This window comes from Taudactylus pleione, unplaced genomic scaffold (assembly GCF_031769625.1).
Source record: "Taudactylus pleione unplaced genomic scaffold, aTauple2 ptg000316l, whole genome shotgun sequence".
NCBI classification, from domain to species: Eukaryota; Metazoa; Chordata; class Amphibia; order Anura; family Myobatrachidae; genus Taudactylus; species Taudactylus pleione.
Window position 1 is genome coordinate 9,859,575 of NW_028284717.1, and position 19,134 is coordinate 9,878,708.

Genomic DNA, 19,134 nt, shown 5'->3' on the forward strand with positions numbered 1-19,134 from the left:
ATTAAGGCTGGTTAAGTGATAATTATGCTCTCTTCATGGACTGGCCACACTCCCTCTAAAATCAGGCATTTGGAAACCCTCCTCTAGAAATTCTGCATTTCACACTGGGTGACAGCAGCTCCAAAGCTCATTGGGCACCATGCAGTGAATCTGCTGCTGGTTAATCCTAGGGTAGGAGTGAGAGCAGACATGTAATTCTGGTATTTCTGGTAAGACTGTAATATACTATGTGACCAGAAGATGGCAGTCAAGGACCGTAGCTTTCTGCATTATCAGCCAGCGATTATTACTATACGTACAGTCATAAACACTAGAGATGAGCAGGTTCGGATTAGTTCGGATTTCCACGCCGAGTTCGGATTTTTCCCGGCAAAAAACGGGACTCAGAAAGAGGCAAAACGTAATTTTTCATGGACAAACATCATCATTCCTGGACTTTTGTCCAATAATATCTTATCTAGTCCAACAAAATGTAATCAAGGCAGTATTGGTACATTCTCCATCTCAGATCCCTGTAGACGCATCTGCTGCTCCTTCATAACGCAGACTGTAGACACTCTGTGGTCGAGATGTATCAAACCTTATAGCAGAGGTTCCCAAACTCTGCCATTACAGTCCCTGTTTTAAGGATATCCATGCTTGAGCACAGATGACTTAATTAGTACCTTAGTCAATTTGATTTAACCATCTGGACTCAAGCATGGATATCCTTAAAACCTGTACTGTAATGGCAGAGTTTGGGATTCTCTGCTTTAAAGAGAGAAAAAGTGGAGAAATTGCCCCTAGCAGCCAATCAGCTGTTAACTGTCATTGTATAGAATGTGCTAAATAAATGATAGCTAGAAGTTGATTGGTTGATATGAGCCACTTTCTCTCTCTCTCTCTCTCTCTAAAGCAGGGTACACACTATGCCACCCCTTGTACTATATGTGGTGCAGATCGCATAGTGTGTACGCCCCTCGATCGCTCGTGCCCGAGGGTCATTCCTCGCTTTGCCCCATCTGCAGTGCTGCACAGCAGATGGGATGATACGATGAACGACTCCATGCTGCTAAATTCAGCATGGAAAGATACAGTGCGCCGTTGTACACCGCATCGTGCAGTTTGCAGGGACGGCGCAGCATATCGTTACATTGTGTCATCCCGTCGGCTGCACTCAGCTGTAGGTTTGATATATCTCTACCTCATGGCTCTGACTGGTTTCTCCTCCCTACACAACCATTAACCTGCCTTGCTGTCTCTCCATCCTTTCTCTACCAAATAGTCTGACTAGTAACTTACGTGAGCTAAACTTCTAATGTGACATTAATACATACCCATTTATAATTTACTAACAGATTAACACTGAAGATCTAATATTCTGAGTACATTTACTATCCATAAACATCAAATATGTTCTGACTAATGTATAATTTACTGACAGGTTTCTATCTCTCCCAGTACTGGGCCTAATTCAGATGTGGGCACAAATCCCATCACAGCTGCGACCTCTCACAGATTCGCAATTACGAGCATATGCTAATGAGCCACGCCGTCCAGTGCTTAGATACGCTCACTGAAAGCATCTCACATCCGCCGCTCACGCACAAAGCCAGAACGCAGATCAGACGGCCATCAGCCTTCTGAGTAAGTCTAAGGTGCTGCAGACAGCGAGTCTCCAGACACGCAGAGGGCTCTCCTGCAGCGCGCATGAATGCAGTGGCTAATTTATGTATTCCCAGAAAACAATGTTTAAATGGGCTGAGCCACCTGTGTTTTTCTGAACTGGAATAGCTGAATAGTACCTTTATTGGGTAATGTTATACAACGTATATATTTGTGTTCACTGACAAACAGTGTATACAATGTTGCGACCCTGTTTTATAGCAATATAGCAGTGTGTAAGGAACACAGGGGGTAAAAAGTTTCCACAGTGGATACAGAACTGAACAATGGTGACCTCTTTTCTGAGGCTTAAACAGTTCCTTTTATCTGCTTTGCGTTCTACCTGGTCCTCTGGTGCTGTAAGACATGCACACACATAATGCAGGAAGAGAGAGGACTGAATACTACTACAGCAGCCTCTCTCCCTAGCCCAGGACACAGCGTGTGTGTTGGGCTGGGGAGAGAGGCTGATGACCCCCCCTCTCAGCGCCCCTGCATACAGAATGAGCCCCTGTCTTAGGACATCACACCTAGAAATTCTACTTTTTTTTTATCTGCAATTTAAGCAGTGCCCAAGGGCCCTAGTGGAAAATGAAATATCTGTATGAAAATACACATGATGTATAATCAAAAATGCACTGTTCTCTATTTATTTTGAAGTCACATGGAATGCATTGCTCACATATATTTTATCATTACTCACTTCTTGGGGAGGGACTGAAAATGACACAGTTCTCAAATCAAGTCGACAAAAATCATCGGTGCACGGGAGAATCCAGAAAATCCCTGGAAAGAGAAAACAGTGAATGAAGGTGTAAACAATGATGATATATTTTTATGCACACACATACCAATGTAATAAATACGATACAATATACAAATGATGCACATGTCATAGAAGCAGTCCTGGGGGTATATTTACTAAAGATCCATTTTGGATTCTGGGCCTGATTCAGAGCCGGACGCTATTTGCGAACGGTCGTTCAGAAAAAGGGGCCGGCTATTTAAATTGAGCGCTCGCTCTTTGCGGTCTGTTGACGCCTCTATGTCTGAGCGAGCGAACGAAACATGCGCTCGCTATTTTGTAAAGACGCCCCCTGATCGTTCGCATCATACGTCATCTCCGCTATTTATTAGATTAATCGAGTACATCGAAAGGCGTCTGAACTGCTCGCAGTGCTTGTGGTAGGTTTTACTTCCCGCAATCACTGCGAGCAGTTCAGGCTAAAAGACAACCAAGTGACGTGGTCGATGACGCTGCTTTGTTAATTATGCACACCCTTAAAACGCCCGTTTTGACCGTTTGGCATGCCTGCGTTCGGATCTCCACTCCACGTTTTCAAGCACCTTCCCCTGTTAGCACCCACAAACGCCTCATTCTGTCACTCAAATTAGCAGGCCCTCGCTGTTTTGCGAGCGCATGATTTCTGACCGCAATGACTGGTTGACGCATGCGCATTACGACCCATACACATGCGCAGATGTGCGAACATCGCTCGGAGCGAGCGAGCGGCCGCTTACGAGCAGATCTGAATCAGGCCCTCTGTTCGATTTGCCATTCGATTTTGATTTGATTTCCATTCGATGTTGACATTGGAGATTTACTAAAGCCAAAATCGAATGTCAAATCGAACATAAAACCGAATTTCACTCAAATCCCAATCAAAATTGAACATCGTAAAAACATCGGAACTTTTACATAGATCAACATACAAATCCCACTTACTAAGATTCGATTTGAACAGGAACACCAAATCGAACTTCAAATCCCCAAAATAATAGAACTGCTTCGTGCTTTCGATTTTAGCATGAGCAGGTCTGATTGACAGATGCAATGCACAGATCAGTGAGATCCGTGCATGCATTGGTGTGTAAAAAGCTGCAAAAGTTTTAACATTTAAAAAAACATGACGTGAGATCCTACCCCTAAAATCACAACCAGCCCCAGACTTTTCAGAGCCAGTCTTGGTTGTGTAAATACGGGGGACAAAAGACGTAGGTGTCCCCTGTATTTAGCACAACCAGCACAGGGCTCTGCAAGTCGGTCCTTGTTTTGGGGACAAAATGAGTAGGGGGTCCCCTGTATTTACCATAAACGACACTAATGCCACAGCTAGGGGAACCCTTTCACCAGGTCCCCCAGCCAAAGCATTACACCTGATCGCTAGCCAGCCCAAGCCGGAGATCCCTGGGGAGGTGGGGACCCACCAATAAAGGGGGCCCCCTCTCCAGGGCACCCCAGGCCTAGGCTGATAGCCCGGGGGTAACCCCAATACTCCTGGCCGGTGGGTGCTGGGTTGATAGTGTAAAGTGTGTGTAAAAAAAGATATAATAACATTGTATTTTACGGTCATCCTACATGTCCCAGCAAGCCTTCCCCACATGTTGGTACTTGGAGAACCACAAGTACCAGCATGTGGGGCATTAAGGTCCTGCTGGTACCTGGGTGCCGGACTATAGACAGTAAACAGGTCGACAATATCTAGATAGACACCAGATGTTAGACAGTCAATAGGTCGACTAGTACAAAAGATCAACCCACTAAATGTTGACATGTAAGAAGGTCAACAGGGTCAAAATGTTGGCATGAAAATGGACTACACAAAAAAAATGCTTTTTAGAGTTAGGCACTTACCGGAGGGTTAGGGTTAGGCACTTACCGGAGGGTTAGGGTTAGGCACTTACCGGAGGGTTAGAGTTAGGCACGTACCGGAGGGTTAGGGTTAGGCACTTACTGGAGGGTTAGAGTTAGGCACTTACTGGAGGGTTAGAGTTAGGCACTTACCGGAGGGTTAGGGTTAGGCACTTACCGGAGGGTTAGGGTTAGGCACTTACTGGAGGGTTAGAGTTAGGCACTTACCGGAGGGTTAGGGTTAGGCACTTACTGGAGGGTTAGGGTTAGGCACTTACTGGAGGGTTAGAGTTAGGCACTTACTGGAGGGTTAGGGTTAGGCACTTACTGGAGGGTTAGAGTTAGGCACTTACTGGAGGGTTAGAGTTAGGCACTTACTGGAGGGTTAGAGTTAGGCACTTACCGGATGTTTATGGTTTGGCATTAGAAGGGATGGTTAGGGTCGGGCACCTACCCCGACGGTTAGGCACCAGGAGGGAGGGTTATGGTTAGGTACCATAGGGAGGGTTAGGGCTAGGGTGAAGATTAGGGCTAAAAATAATAATAATAATAATAATAATAATAATAATGTGTCGAGCATTTTTGCGTCAACCATATATCATGGCGACCTTTTGACCCAGTCGACCATTTGTACCTGTCGACCTTCTTACATATCAACCTTTAGTGTGTCGACCTTTTGTTCCAGTCGACCTATTGACTATCTATCATCTGGTGTTTATCTAGACATTGTCTACCTTTTTACTGTCTGTGGCCGGAGGCCGACCACACGTGATTAAAATGGCTGCCCCGGCACTGAAGAGATTAACCCTCATGCCGCGGCACCATTTGTGAAAGGACCTTTAGGCGCAGTGCGCCATGTACTGCGAATGTATATGTAATGTGTTTGATCATGTCATTCAATGTGCTGTGCGCAGTTGTGGAATAGTACTTATAAATGTTTAGCCTATGCACTTATAAGGAATGTATAAGTTGTTTTGTTTTAGAAGGCTGTAACATTTAAGTCAAATGGTTTTGAAACATTCTCACCTCCTAGTGATATGTTAATTATCCTGATGTAGTGACCAAACCTTTATTTACAGCACTTTCATTGAAATGCAATGCAGAGGTCTCCTCTGTGTCTCTGTGTACAATACCCCTGCAAGTTTGGGGAAAGCAAGTTGTTTGTGTTTAGGAAGCTTCTATTTTGTGTAAGAAGGTGCTAAGACTCAGAAAGCCCAAACTGGTTTAGTCATAGACATCCGAAAAGGACGAATGCCCTTGAAATTTGCATTATATTTACCTTTTGAGAGACAGTATACGCTAACTCAGTTTATGCTTTAAGAAACCAACTGATTTTGGATGAAGAGGAAATTATTTTAGTATCTTTAAAATGTAAGATGTGTTTATTTATTTATATTTTGTGAGCTAGCATGATTGGCTAGAAGGAACTCAGGGCGGACTTACCCCCTGTGGTAATGTGTATGAAGTAGCATAAAAGAAGGCTTCGTGCCTGGTAATATTGTACAACCCTGTAAATTCTTTGAGGAGAAGTACTGCTGACTGATAAGATTTCCTGTACGCTGATTATTCCCCTTCATTCGGAAGGGACGAGTCTTCTTTAAGACTTTGAGCAATAAACACCTTTTTGCCTTTACTTCGATTACATCTGTACACTGCGACCAACAGATTTGCGCCAAACGCTATTCCGTTCTCCTACTGTTCTGGGTAAGAGCTCCGCAACTCCAAGTTCAAGCCCTCTGCCAAGCTACCGTGCACACCTGGTCCATTGCGAGGGAACAGGAGGAATCAGCCGACACCAATCAGGGGGTGTGGCCGCAGCTAGTCAAACGCATACGCAGCAGAAGCGGTTCCAGGTGCCGAGGTAGGAGCCTGAGTGTACGTAAAAAGTGTTTCCAAGCGCCGCTGTAAGGAGCTTGGTGGTGGCAGCATCGTTACGCCCACAGCGCAGTGGGCGGAGTCAGTGACAGGCGGTCACTGACGGGAAGCGGGAATCCCTGATGCCCCAAGGTCAAGTGGGGATCAACCCCCCAACCTGTGATCGGGAGTCTGGGCTAGAAGCCATCCGGTCACAGAAATTGGTGGCATAGCAGTGGGATAATCCCAGGTGGCTTTTTAGTCACCCGATGGGAGAAGCCGAGTTACTCAGGAGAGGAGTAACTGCAGTTCAGGAGAACGCGCAGGATGACTGATTAAAGCGAAATGGAGTTGCATCAGACGGAGGTGGAAAGTGCGGGTGGCGTAACAATGGACGCCCCTCAGAACGTGGTGAGAGCAACAAGTCCCGTCCCCTCTCGCAGCAGTTATGTTTCCCAGCATTCCCCAGCAGGGCAGGATTCCCAACTAATGGATACCCTAGTGAATCGGCTAGCGGAATTGGGAGAAAGGGCAACGGAGCAGGAACATATGCTCATCATTCGGATGTGGCATGACGAGCGGGCACCACCGGCTGTGGTACCCCGAGCACCACTGCACACTGCTGTACCGGGATCAGATTGTATATAGTTTGCCAAGTTTGCTGACAGTGATGGGGACATTGATGGACATTTGCAAGTATTTGAAAAGACTTGTAAACTACACGATTTACCCAAGCAGGAGTCGGTTAGACACCTAGTGCCCACACTGCAGGGAGATGCCCTGGAGGCCAATCGAGGAGTGGCCACCGAGGACTGCGGTGACTATGACGAAGTTGTAAGGGCCCTCCTACAGCGGTACTTTGTCACTCCTGAATCCTACAGGAAAAAGTTCCGGGACTTGCCCAAGAACCCATGAGAAGTTCGCCACCCAGCTGAGGCAGTACGTGATGAAGTGGGTGAAGGGATCTGGTGCCACTACCTGGGATGCACTGATTGATCTGCTGTGTCAAGAGCAGTTCTACCGCAGGTGCGCCTTAGAGGTGAAGTAGTGGGTGCTAGACCGGGAGCCACCCAGCTTGAAGATCGTGGCCCAGTTAGCAGACAAGTATGTGGCATTTCAGCCACAAGAAGCCCCTGACTAGCAGCCAGCCCCAATGGACTGTACAACCAGGGGAACACCCCTCTTCTGCTCATCACCCCCCAAAGTGAGCATCCTCCAACCCGGGTGCTCTTGGTCAGCAACCATCCCGCCCTGTCCCTGCAAATCATCAGAGAGCACCGGGGCCCCGACTGGACAAGAAGTGCTACAGCTGTGGGAAAATCGGACATCTGAGGATGAACTGTCCCACACCCCAAGCACCCCAGGCTCATGCCCCAAATCCAAGTGCTGGAGCTTGGCTTGCTTGCCTGACCCGGGGAGGTGAACCCAAAGAGACTGTTCCTACTCCAGCCAGTCCAATGGAGTGTGTGAAGAATTAGGTGAACTCTACGTAGAGAGTCACTTGCATGGCCAAGGGGCCACCCCAAAATATGTTGCAGCACCTGCAGATGGTCCAAGTGGGGCCCCTGCAGGGACAAGGATTAAGAGTCTATGGGGCTTCAATCACTGTGGTGAGCCCCTGCCTAATTGATCCTGCCACAGTACTGCCAGGTTGCACTGCCAAAGTGACCGTGGCAGGCGGAATGGAGCAAGAGGTACCTGTGGCAAGAGTCTACCTGGACTGGGGAGCTGGCCCAGAGTTGAGGGATGTTGCCGTCATGGATGACCTTCTAACCGATGTGGTCCTGGGGAATGATCTTGGTGGTGGAATCTTTACCATGTTTGCTGACGCCATTGTCTGGAGTCAAGTTTCCAGATCACAGTCTACAACATCTGTACCAGAGCAACTCAGCCCAGAGGAAAAGACCACAGCGGCTAGACAACTGCCAGCACAACCTACCAAAGCATCAACCAGCCCAGAGGGAAAGATGACAGTGGCTAGATCAGCATGACTACCCAGCATGCCTTTTGCCTCTGGTATGCCTACGTCCCCTAGCAATGCAGAGTATGTTGGTTCCAGATCGTTGCATCCTGTGGGGGTGCCCAGTGATGCTTGTGTCCCTAGTGGATTGCCATCTCCGGCAGTGAGTATGAGTGACCACACTGACTTCCCTTTGACTGACCTCAACCAGACTGACCCTAGCGATCCCAAACCATACCCCCCTGTAGACTGTCCCTACTTAGAAGCAAGTGAGGGCCACAGACAGGAGTTCAGGGCAGCTCAGCTTGTTGACCCATCTCTGGAAGGCATATCGTGCCACACTGGCAGCGGCCTTTCAGGGATGGTGGCCGTGAGTGTGATCTGGCAGGAAGGGTAAAGATACAGGGTAGCCAGGAAGGTAGAAGGGGATAGGCCAGTTAGGGAGCAAGGTCCCCTGCTTATGCCAAGTAGATCGGGGAAGACACGCAGCTTAACTATGGTGGATGCCACACAGGGCTCAGAGGCTGGTGATTTGTCCGCCATCACTGTGGAGCAGGTAGCAGACGAGGTGGTGAGAGAAGGCCTAGGTGACAGGGTAGGTTCCCCTAGTCATAGGTCATTGGAGGAGGATGGCAGGACAGGTCTGACAGGTAGTACAGACAGATGCCAGATGGAGATGACAGAGGTGCAGTACCCAGGGTATAGTGTGGGGGGAGACAGTGGTAGGCCCAGACCAGTGGGGGTGGGGGCAACCATAGACTGTCTGCACACAACCCCAAGACAGGTACTGACTTTAGAAACTGTAAGGCCCTACGGACGAGTTGTCCCTGACAGTGACAACCCTTGCAGAGTTGAATTAGGGAGGGACTTCCCAAGTCAGTGGACTGGATACCCACTTGTGAGTTGGCATTCCAGTCTTTGAAGAAGGCTCTGGTACTATCTTCAGTGCAGATGGTGCAAATACAGGACCAGGACATTGTGGTACGAACTAATGCATCATTGCATGGACTGGGAGCAGTGCGGAGCCAGGAGGAGCCATATTGGCAGGAGCACCCTTTGGCTTGTTTGAGCAGGATACTGCTACGGTGGGAGGTGAGGTATCCCACAATTGAAACACAGTGGTTAGCAATTGCTTGGGCATTAGACCACCTTCAGCAGTATGTGTGCAACTGGCCCCCCACAGGGGAAACTGACAGACTATTGCGGTGGAGCCTTGGACTTCAGTGTGACTATTTGGACATTGTGCACCGACAAGGAAAGGCCCATTGCAATGTGGATGAACTATCTAGGCCAGAGCCAAAGCCCCTCAGGTAGCAGCCCTTAACCCCCCAAGAGACTGCCGGACCAGGAGAAAAATCGTTGGGACATGGCCCTCTGGTGGCCCGCTTCAGGTGGGGGGGGGGAGAAGTGTGGCCGGAGGCCAACCACACATGATTAAAAAGGCTGCCCCGGCACTGAAGAAATTAACCCTCATGCCGCGGCACCATTTGTGAAAGGACCTTTAGGCGCATTGCGCCATGTACTGCAAATGTATATGTAATGTGTTTGAATATGACATGTTCAATGTGCTGTGCGCAGTTGTTATAAGAAATGTATAAGTTGTTTTGTTTTAGAAGGCTGTAACATTTAAGTAAAATGGTTTTGAGACATTCTCACCTCCTAGTGACATGTTAATTATCCCGATGTAGTGACCAAACCTTTGTTTACAGCACTTTCATTGAAATGCAATGCAGAGGTATCCTCTGTGTCTGTGTGTACTATACCCCTGCAAGTTTGGGGAAATCAAGTTGTTAGTGTTTAGGAAACTTCTATTTTGTGTAAAAACTTAGAAAGTGTTAAGACTCAGAAAGCCCAAACTGGTTTAGTCATAGACATACGAAAGGACGAATGCCCTTGAAATTTGCATTATATTTACCTTTTGAGAGACAGTATATGCTAACTCAGTTTATGCTTTAGGAAGCCAACTGATTTGGGATGGTGAAGAGGAAATTAGGTTAGTATCTTTAAAATGTAAGATGTGTTTATTTATTTATTTATATTTTGTGAGCTAGCATGATTGGCTAGAAGGAACCCAGGGCGGACTTACCCCCTGTGGTAATGTGTATTGAAGTAGCATAAAAGAAGGCTTCGTGCCTGGTAATATTGTACAACCCTATAAATTCTTTGAGGAGAAGAACTGCTGACTGATAAGATTTCCTGTATGCTGATTATTCCCCTTCATTCGGAAGGGACGAGTCTTCTTTAAGACTTTGAGCAATAAACACCTTTTTGCCTTTACTTCGATTACATCTGTACCCTTCGACCAACAGAATTGCGCCAAACTCTATTCCGTTCTCCTACCGTTCTGGGTAAGAGCTCTGCGTCTCCAAGTTCAAGCCCTCTGCCAAGCTACCGTGCACACCTGGTCCATTGCGAGGGATCAGGAGGAATCAGCCGACACCAATCAGGGGGTGTGGCCATAGCTAGTCAAATGCATACGCAGCAGAAGCGGTTCCAGGTGCCGAGGTAGGAGCCTGAGTGTACGTAAAAAGCGGTTCCAAGCGCCGCTGAAAGGAGCTTGGTGGTGGCAGCTTCAGTAAACGCCCACGGCGCAGTGGGCGGAGTCAGTGACAGGCGGCCACTGATGGTGAGTGGGAGTCCGAAAGCGCTAACCCGTGACCAGGGCCGGCCTAGACGAAAGGCGTCCGGTCACTCTGTCTATCTGTTAAACCACACCCCGGGCACCTCTAGTTCACTTGTAAAAGAAATGTTAAAATAAAGACAACACTCACGCACTGTGAAAGTGTACATTTATCACAAACATAGACACTCACACATACTCCCCTACAATATCTGACATCTCCTCTTGTCCAAGTAGGCATCCAGCATCTTCTTCAAACAAAAAAAAACGAGGAGCCCGAACCATGAACTTAGTACCGTCCTCTATGAACGGTACGTCCCAAATGATGGGCTCAGCCACGGCATTTCTCTTAGGACTAAGGGGTATATTTACTAAAGGTCAATTTTAATCGATTTTGAGTTTGTGTTTCTCGGGCTATATCACACATTTACTACTAATAAAAAATAACAAAAAAAATTGACTGTTAGCAAATGTGTGATTTTGCCCCAGGAACACAACATCGATTTTGATAGATTTCAAATCGATCAAAATTGACCTTTAGTAAATATACCCCTAAGCGTTCATTGGCTGAGAGAGGTGAGTCTCCACCTCTCTCAGCCAATGAATGGTTCTCACCATTGACTTCAATGGTGAGAAACGCTAGATAACCTTTAGTAACCTAGCGCTTCTCACCATTGAAGTCATTGGCTGAGAGAGGCGGAGAAATGAGAAATGTTGCGACTGAGCCCGTCATTCGGGAAGTACCGTCCTTAGCTATCATAGATAAATTGTGTATAATGGCCCTGTTAACTATATACATTGTTTCATTCCAGCATAGAACAATTAGATACTGTATTATATTTTTGAAGAAGTTTTATAACTCAATGAAAGTATTATTGGAGTTATTTTTTTTCATTTAAATTAAATACTGTAACATAATAGGATTAACTTACATTGATTATAAGCGAACACAGTAAACAGAAGTAAGCAAATGTACTGTATACTAAAATAAGCATATGCATACACTGTATATATTCTGGCTATAGATAGAAATACATGTTTTGGCACAGACATAAAGGTGCAGAGAGATTAAGGCTTACAGTGGAGTGCTCCCACTTCTGGCACATTGCACCTGTAGGGACAAGAGGGATGTGCAGGCTCGGTTTTACTCGGATTTACTCGGTTCTTATCGCCACTTTACCGCAAATTCGGATTTATTATATTGGCTATCCAAAACACATGATAGGCGACAGCCAATAAAATGCCGTTTAAATATCCGAGTAAATCCGAGTAAAACCGAACCCGCTCACCTTACTATTAACAGTCAACAGAATTTAAAATCATATTATTTGAGAACTAGAATGAAGATTAATAATACATCATACAAGAAACCATAACGGATGCTAATGTTATTACTTTACTACAGTAGTTATATTTATTTAGACAGTATTATTTCCTCTTCCCTCTAATCATAAATGATCTGTGCAAGCATTTTTCTCTAAGAATTACAGCACTGAACATAGGCACACGCAGGGGGGGTTTCTGGTTGCCTGGAAACCCCCCTCCCCAGCCCATTACCACAATTGAAATTGTAAAATAATAGAATTTTACTGCATGTTCTTCTCAGATTCACAAATTAAATAAATAGCACCCCCTGTTGATCTTTTAATATGTGTCAGCCAGTATTAAATACACCTGTGCACCAACTAGGAGATCTGGAAAACATGCAGTTAGGGGTGCAATGCTATAGACCATCAATAGGGTAAATTATTAATATAATATAATACACTATTCACTGCATAAGAACACCAATATGTACATATATGCCCAGGGTAGTGCTAGGTTCTTCTGCTGCACCCCCAGACTCCCAGACTTGCTCCAATGCTCTGGAATGGAGCCCCCATCTGAAATAAAAACATTTAGCTCAGGCAGGATGGCCCTACTGCCACATTTAATGGCTTACTGGGATCGCTGGTCTTGGATATGCTGGAATTATGATGCACATTACACTTTGTATGACACATATTAAAGATGGTTAAGTGCTAATTATTCATGGACTGGCCACACTCACTCTAAAATCAAGCATTTGGAAAACCCCCTCTAAAAATCCTGCATTTGCCACTGCTGAACAAGACATGGGTGTGCAGCAGCTGATGCAGAGTGTGAGACACGTATCCAATTACAGTTAATTACAATGGTGGCTCTTGTGAGAATATCAGGTTTACCATTGATGACACCTCATGACATTTTACCTACAGTATCTCAGATTACAGTAAGGTGCCATGCGCTGTTTTACATGTCCTAACAAAACACGTGGTGACTTTTCAGAGACTTTGTAGAGATTTAAAACAGCCTGGTTATACCTTTACAAGAAATTGCAGAATTAATGCCCACAGCAAAATCACAGAAAAATTGCCACTTTTCCCAATTCTGAACTTTTTACATTGGGCCCATGGAGTTATCCACGCCAAAAATAAGTAACATGTTCAATCAAGTCTTTTTAATAGGTTTTAAAAATAATCTCAGAATATAATTTGTATTTTTGGAGAACTATCTATATTAATATAGTAAGAAGGTTGTGTCTGTTTGTTCCAAGTTGGCGCAAAAAAGACTGAACCGATTTTCATGAAAACTGTACCATTGTGTAGTGGAAACTCGTAGAAATAACCTGCAATTTGTTTCATCTCAACCCGTAAAGTTAAAGCTGAACAATAACAAAAACATTTGACATCATAAATGCAATATATAGGTGTGGCACCATGCACGCGGCCGGTAAGGGGTGGGGGGAGAAGTGCTTTGGGCCTGCATTCACTTGAATAGGATAGGCTACATAGCAGTCTGTGCACAGGGCACACAGTGACATTGGTGTGAGTGGTGGGTGAATAGGATAGGCTACATAGCAGTCTGTGCACAGGGCACATAGTGACATTGGTGTGAGTGGTGGGTGAATAGGATAGGCTACATAGCAGTCTGTGCACAGGGCACACAGTGACATTGGTGTGAGTGGTGGATGAATAGGATAGGCTACATAGCAGTCTGTGCACAGGGCACACAGTGACATTGGTGTGAGTGATGGATGAATAGGATACGTTACATAGCAGTCTGTGTACAGTGCACTCAGTGACATTGGGGTGAGTGATGGGTGAATAGGATAGGCTACATAGCAGTCTGTGCACAGGGCACACAGTGACATTGGTGTGAGTGGTGGATGAATAGGATAGGTTACATAGCAGTCTGTGCACAGGGTACACAGTGACATTGGTGTGAGTGGTGGGTGAATAGGATAGACTACATAGCAGTCTGTGTACAGTGCACTCAGTGACATTGGGGTGAGTGATGGGTGAATAGGATAGGCTACATAGCAGTCTGTGCACAGGGCACACAGTGACATTGGTGTGAGTGGTGGGTGAATAGGATAGGCTACATAGCAGTCTATGCACAGGGCACACAGTGACATTGGTGTGAGAGGTGGGTGAATAGGATAGGCTACATAGCAGTCTGTGCACAGGGCACACAGTGAAATCAGTGTGAGTGGTGGGTGAATAGGATAGGCTACATAGCAGTCTGTGCACAGAGCACACAGTGACATTGGTGTGAGAGGTGGGTGAATAGTAGAGGCTACATAGTCTGTGCACAGGGCACACAGTGACGTTGGTGTGAGTGGTGGATGAATAGGATATGCTACATAGCAGTCTGTGCACAGGGCACACAGTGACACTGGTGTGAGTGGTGGGTGAATAGGATAGGCTACAGAGCAGTCTGTACACAGGACACACAGTGACATTGGTGTGAGAGGAGGGTGAATAGGATAGGCTACAGAGCAGTCTGTACACAGGGCACACAGTGACATTGGTGTGAGTGGTAGGTGAATAGAATAGGCTACATAGCAGTCTGTGCACAGGGCACACAGTGACATTGGTGTTAGTGGTGGGTGAATAGGATAGGCTACATAGCAGTCTGTGCACAGGGCACACAGTGACATTGGTGTGAGTGGTGGGTGAAGGCACTGATGCCACCAGTCTGTACAACGCTGCTGGTCACGTGGGCCACTCCCGCGACAGGGCCCCTATGCAAAGCAATACAACTAGAACACCTCACATAAAATTTTTTTGCCAAAAGCGATTTCGTGGGCAACAGCTAGTTTTAAAAATTATTTCTAAAATATGTAGCATTCTGCTAATAGCAAATCATTTTTCAGGTTAACATCACCCATATTAACTCCACTTTCACCGAGTTTTATTTTGCTAAGTCGCCTATTAAAGGTCTATTTGGCAAATCTAACACTTATCCAATCTGCAAGTGCATTTTATACAATAAAGTAGACTGCTGATAAAAATTAGGTCATCACATTGGAATGCAGTGACAGTTGGTCTGTGCTCTGACCCCTCCCAAGAGTGTCGGTGGTGCACAGGAGAGAGTGAAGGTGCGGTGATGGAGAGAGACAGTATGGGGGGGGGTGTAAACAGGGAGAAAATAAATAAAACTGGGCAACATCAGGCAATATTACAGCTAGTACACTATATAATACAGTGTATAGAGAAATTACATGTCCTAGTGCTCAGCCCATCTTCCGAAAACCCACGTTGGCAGTTTTAAATGAGGTAATAGATTTCTGCACTACTGTTAAAATATATGAGTGAGGGGATGCAGTGGGAGTCTGACCATAGAGAACTTACTGCATCTATAAGCTGTACTAGAAAGTCTGTATACAAAACAGCTAAAGATAGGATATATATTAGCAAAATAGACATTTGGGGGTATATTTCCTAAAGGTCGATTTTGATCGATTTAAAATCGATCAACATCGATGTTGTGATTCTGGGGCTAAATCACACATCTATTAATATTTAAAACAAAAATAATATTGTCTGTTAATAAATGTGTGATTTAGCCCTAGAAACACAAATAGGCCTTTATTAAATATACCCTCTGGAGTCTACAGGTCATCAAAATAAAAAAATAAAAAATGGAAAGGAAATATAAAAGAACACCCTCACCTAATAGGCCATTAGGTTACCACATACAGGGCATGATACAGGGGTGGGCGCTAGTACCATTGTGGCTTTGTATTCGTATTCATTGGTATTGAGAAGTTATGCTATAGCCGCAGTCGCTGTAATGTGCATAAACGCCCACCGCATCATTGAACTTCTCAGCAACTCTATAGTTGATGGCTAGGTTGTTTCTTATTTTCTGTTACTGTATGCTGGCTATATTGAACCATCATTAGTTTGGTTTAGCCCTGACTGAACCAGGTTGTCTTGCAGTATCCCCTGTATTTTGCACCATCGATCGGTCATTGGGCCTGATTCAGACCCGCTCGCAAGCGGGCCGATGTTGCCCAAGTGCGCATGCGCACGACGGAGGCGGCTCCGTCGTGCGCATGCGCGAGACCCGAATAACGACGGCCAAGCCGTCGTTATGGGTCTCGCACCAAAGGGGGCATGCTGTCGATGGTGATTGACAGCATGCCCCCTTTGGTGCGCGTGCCGGGGCGTGGCTGCCCAGACGGAGGCGTTCCCATGGAAACGCCTACCATCTGGGGCCGGCCCCACTGACATCAGAGCCCACTGACATCAGAGCCAAAAGCACTCCAGGGCTTGCGGCAGACGAGACCCTACCTTAGGGTCTCGTCTGCCGCAAGCCCGATGGTCGCGATGGTCTTGACCATCGCGACCATCATTTTGGCCACTCGCAATAACTGTGGGTGGTCACCCACAGCTATGCAAGCGGCCAGGAGGCCGCTCCAAAAAGTAAGAGGGACGGCCCTGATTCAGAGCGAGCGCTCTGTCAGAGCGTCCGGCTCTGAATCAGGGCCTTTGTCACCGCTGAGTAAGAGCATCCTGACAACATGATGCTGCCACCCCAATACTTCACTGTTGAGATGATATTTACAAAGGTATGGTCAGTGTTAGCTTTGCACCACACATAGCATTTTGATTTGTAGCCAAAATGCTGAATGTTGTGTTATCTGATCACAAATCCTTATTTTATCTGTCAAACTCCAGACGTGCTTTAATGTGTTTTTTCTTTAGTAATGACTAATTTCTAACACCTCTCCTGTACAGGCCAGTTGTATGCAGAGTCCTTGAAATGGAGGACTGTTGCACCCTCGCTCCAGTCTCAGCAGTTGAACTCTGTAGCTCCTTCAAAGTGATATTTGGCCTCTCACAAGTCTCCTTCTTGCTCTGACGCTGAGTTCTGGGAGACGGCCTTGCCTAGGAAGCTCGTGGGGGGTATGCTGCAGCTTCCACTTCCTCATAATTGTTAAAGTAGTGCTCATTGGGATATCCAAACACTTGGATATTATTTGGTAGCCTGTTCCTACCTTGTGCATGTCTATAACTGTGGGCCCGATTCAGAACTGCACACAAATGCCATTACAGCCGCGATCTCTCACAAATCACACTTGCGAAAATATGCGAATGACTCACCCACCGTCCAGTGCTTAGAGACGCCCGCTGAAAGCATCTTACATCCGCCGTTCACGTGCAAACCAAGAACCATCGAAAACAGTGAACGTAGATCAGGCGACCATTAGCCTTCTAAACCTGAGCTGTCGCAGTGCATCCATAACTGAATGAACCTTTTATCTTTAATTTCTTAAAATGCTATTCTTCATTTTCACAGCTCTCTTTCAGATTGACAGTATGACCAATGTTATTGAATGAGAGGAATGATTCACAGGTAGAGGCTAATTGAAAGCCAATTGTTTGTGCAATATCTTTCATCTGTGTAAACTTGGAGCTTCCACAGTACAGGAAAAAAATTTAGATTTTTTTTTAAAAAAAAAAGAAAATCCGCAGGCAAATAATGAAAATATACTTTAGGAGCCTCCTGGTATGCAATAAAAAATAATGTCTAGAACAATCTGTATGTCATTTGTAATACAGACAATGTTGACTTTTTAGGAGGGTTGAATACTTTTGCAAGTATTGGTATATTATTCAGGAATTCAGAGCATTCATTGCTGTACTCCATATTAGAATATATATATACTGTATATGTATGGCTGGAAATCTACACAACCCTGCAGTAACCCATAGTAACTAGATTTTATTCGTCTAGTTGCAAGGTCAAGTAATAGAAGCAAGTGTCTGATTTATTTCTACACTGGGCTTCATGACCTCATGGGGTCTGTACCACACCTGAACCTTACCATAAGCCTGAAACAACTGGAACAGTGACCCATCGGCGCGTGTTATTTTTTCTATATTTTTTTCAAGGGGGCGTGGTCACGCCTCTCACGATTAGACCACGCCCCCTCCTTTACCCGGGTCCGGGCAGTCTCTCTATGGCCCTGGCCACCCCTCCAGGTACCAATTAGCAACTTCACAAGTCCACATGAGGTGCTGTGTCCTGTGTCATAGTGTTAACAGGGGCACTCTTGTACCCATACCCATGGAGGCTGAAGAAAACTGCACTGACCTGCTGGATATGTGTCTTGTACCTCCTGCATTGAATGTGGATGTGATTTGAGCCAGTGTCGCTTATCTGTTACCACAGACAATTCTGACCAGACACCGCTGGTTACGATCATTAAATACCTGTGGTTAACCACTGCCCTGTCCACAGTGAATGGTAATGCCTTCTATGAGGTATTCCCAGTACACAAGTGACACCATAGATTGAGGAATGTTGAATGTCCACACAACTTAAATGGAATGTTCCATCCGTCAGGCAGCCATTGTCATGCCCCATGTGAACTCTGATAATTCACATTGCCTTGCCATGAGCCACCTAGCCGGTGTTCAATCTGACTCATGAGATGTCAGATTACAACTGATACTGGTCTGGGCATTTCCAAGATGCCAGAGTACGGTGATGCCACCTACCATTACCTTTACATACTGCAATCCAATGACATTTGGCACTTCAGTGTATGTCACTAGTATACAAAATCTACTGTATGGTTGTCTCTGGATGCTATCGGCACCGTATAGCCGGTGACTGGGATATTATCCGTACTGTTTGGAAGTTATGTGGCTGCTGTCTGTACTATATTGCAGTCATTTGGATGCTGACTGTATTGTATTGTGGCTAGAGCTGGCCCTGCCTACATCAGTTTTGAGCATTGTCTACATGAGACCACTTTTAGAATTCTTTCCAGGGCCACTTTCAGCACTCAATCCACCTCTGCCTTTTCCCCAGTGTTCATAAAGTTCCCAATGAATTTTAACACCTATATAACGTGTTAAAATGGCACATAATCTCACTTACAAATATACAACTTCATACAGTACCTGGTCCTTTAGCTCCGGATCTTACTCTCCCCAGTCGAAAGATTACTGCTCTCTCATACTCCTGAACAATCTACAAAAAGTAGGTCTTCTGTTAAGATTGATCTTATTTTTCTGTACAGGCTTTCACATTTACATATATAACAATAGAGTAGAGGTTTAATGTAGTAGTACAGTATGGCATGAAACAAAATATGAAAAAATA

At 45.6% G+C, this 19,134-nt stretch overlaps 1 protein-coding gene across 1 annotated transcript in view; it reads right to left on the reverse strand.

Annotated features, from left to right (window-relative positions):
• LOC148510563 (stomatin-like) overlaps positions 1-19,134 on the reverse strand; it is a 37,106-nt gene that overhangs the window by 16,378 nt on the left and 1,594 nt on the right. The window contains exons 3-4 of the mRNA XM_088442726.1: positions 18,933-19,002; positions 2,348-2,430 (exon numbers count right to left, since the gene is read on the reverse strand). Coding sequence (XP_088298852.1) covers positions 2,348-2,430; positions 18,933-19,002 — 153 coding nt within the window. The remainder of the gene's footprint in view (positions 1-2,347; positions 2,431-18,932; positions 19,003-19,134) is intronic.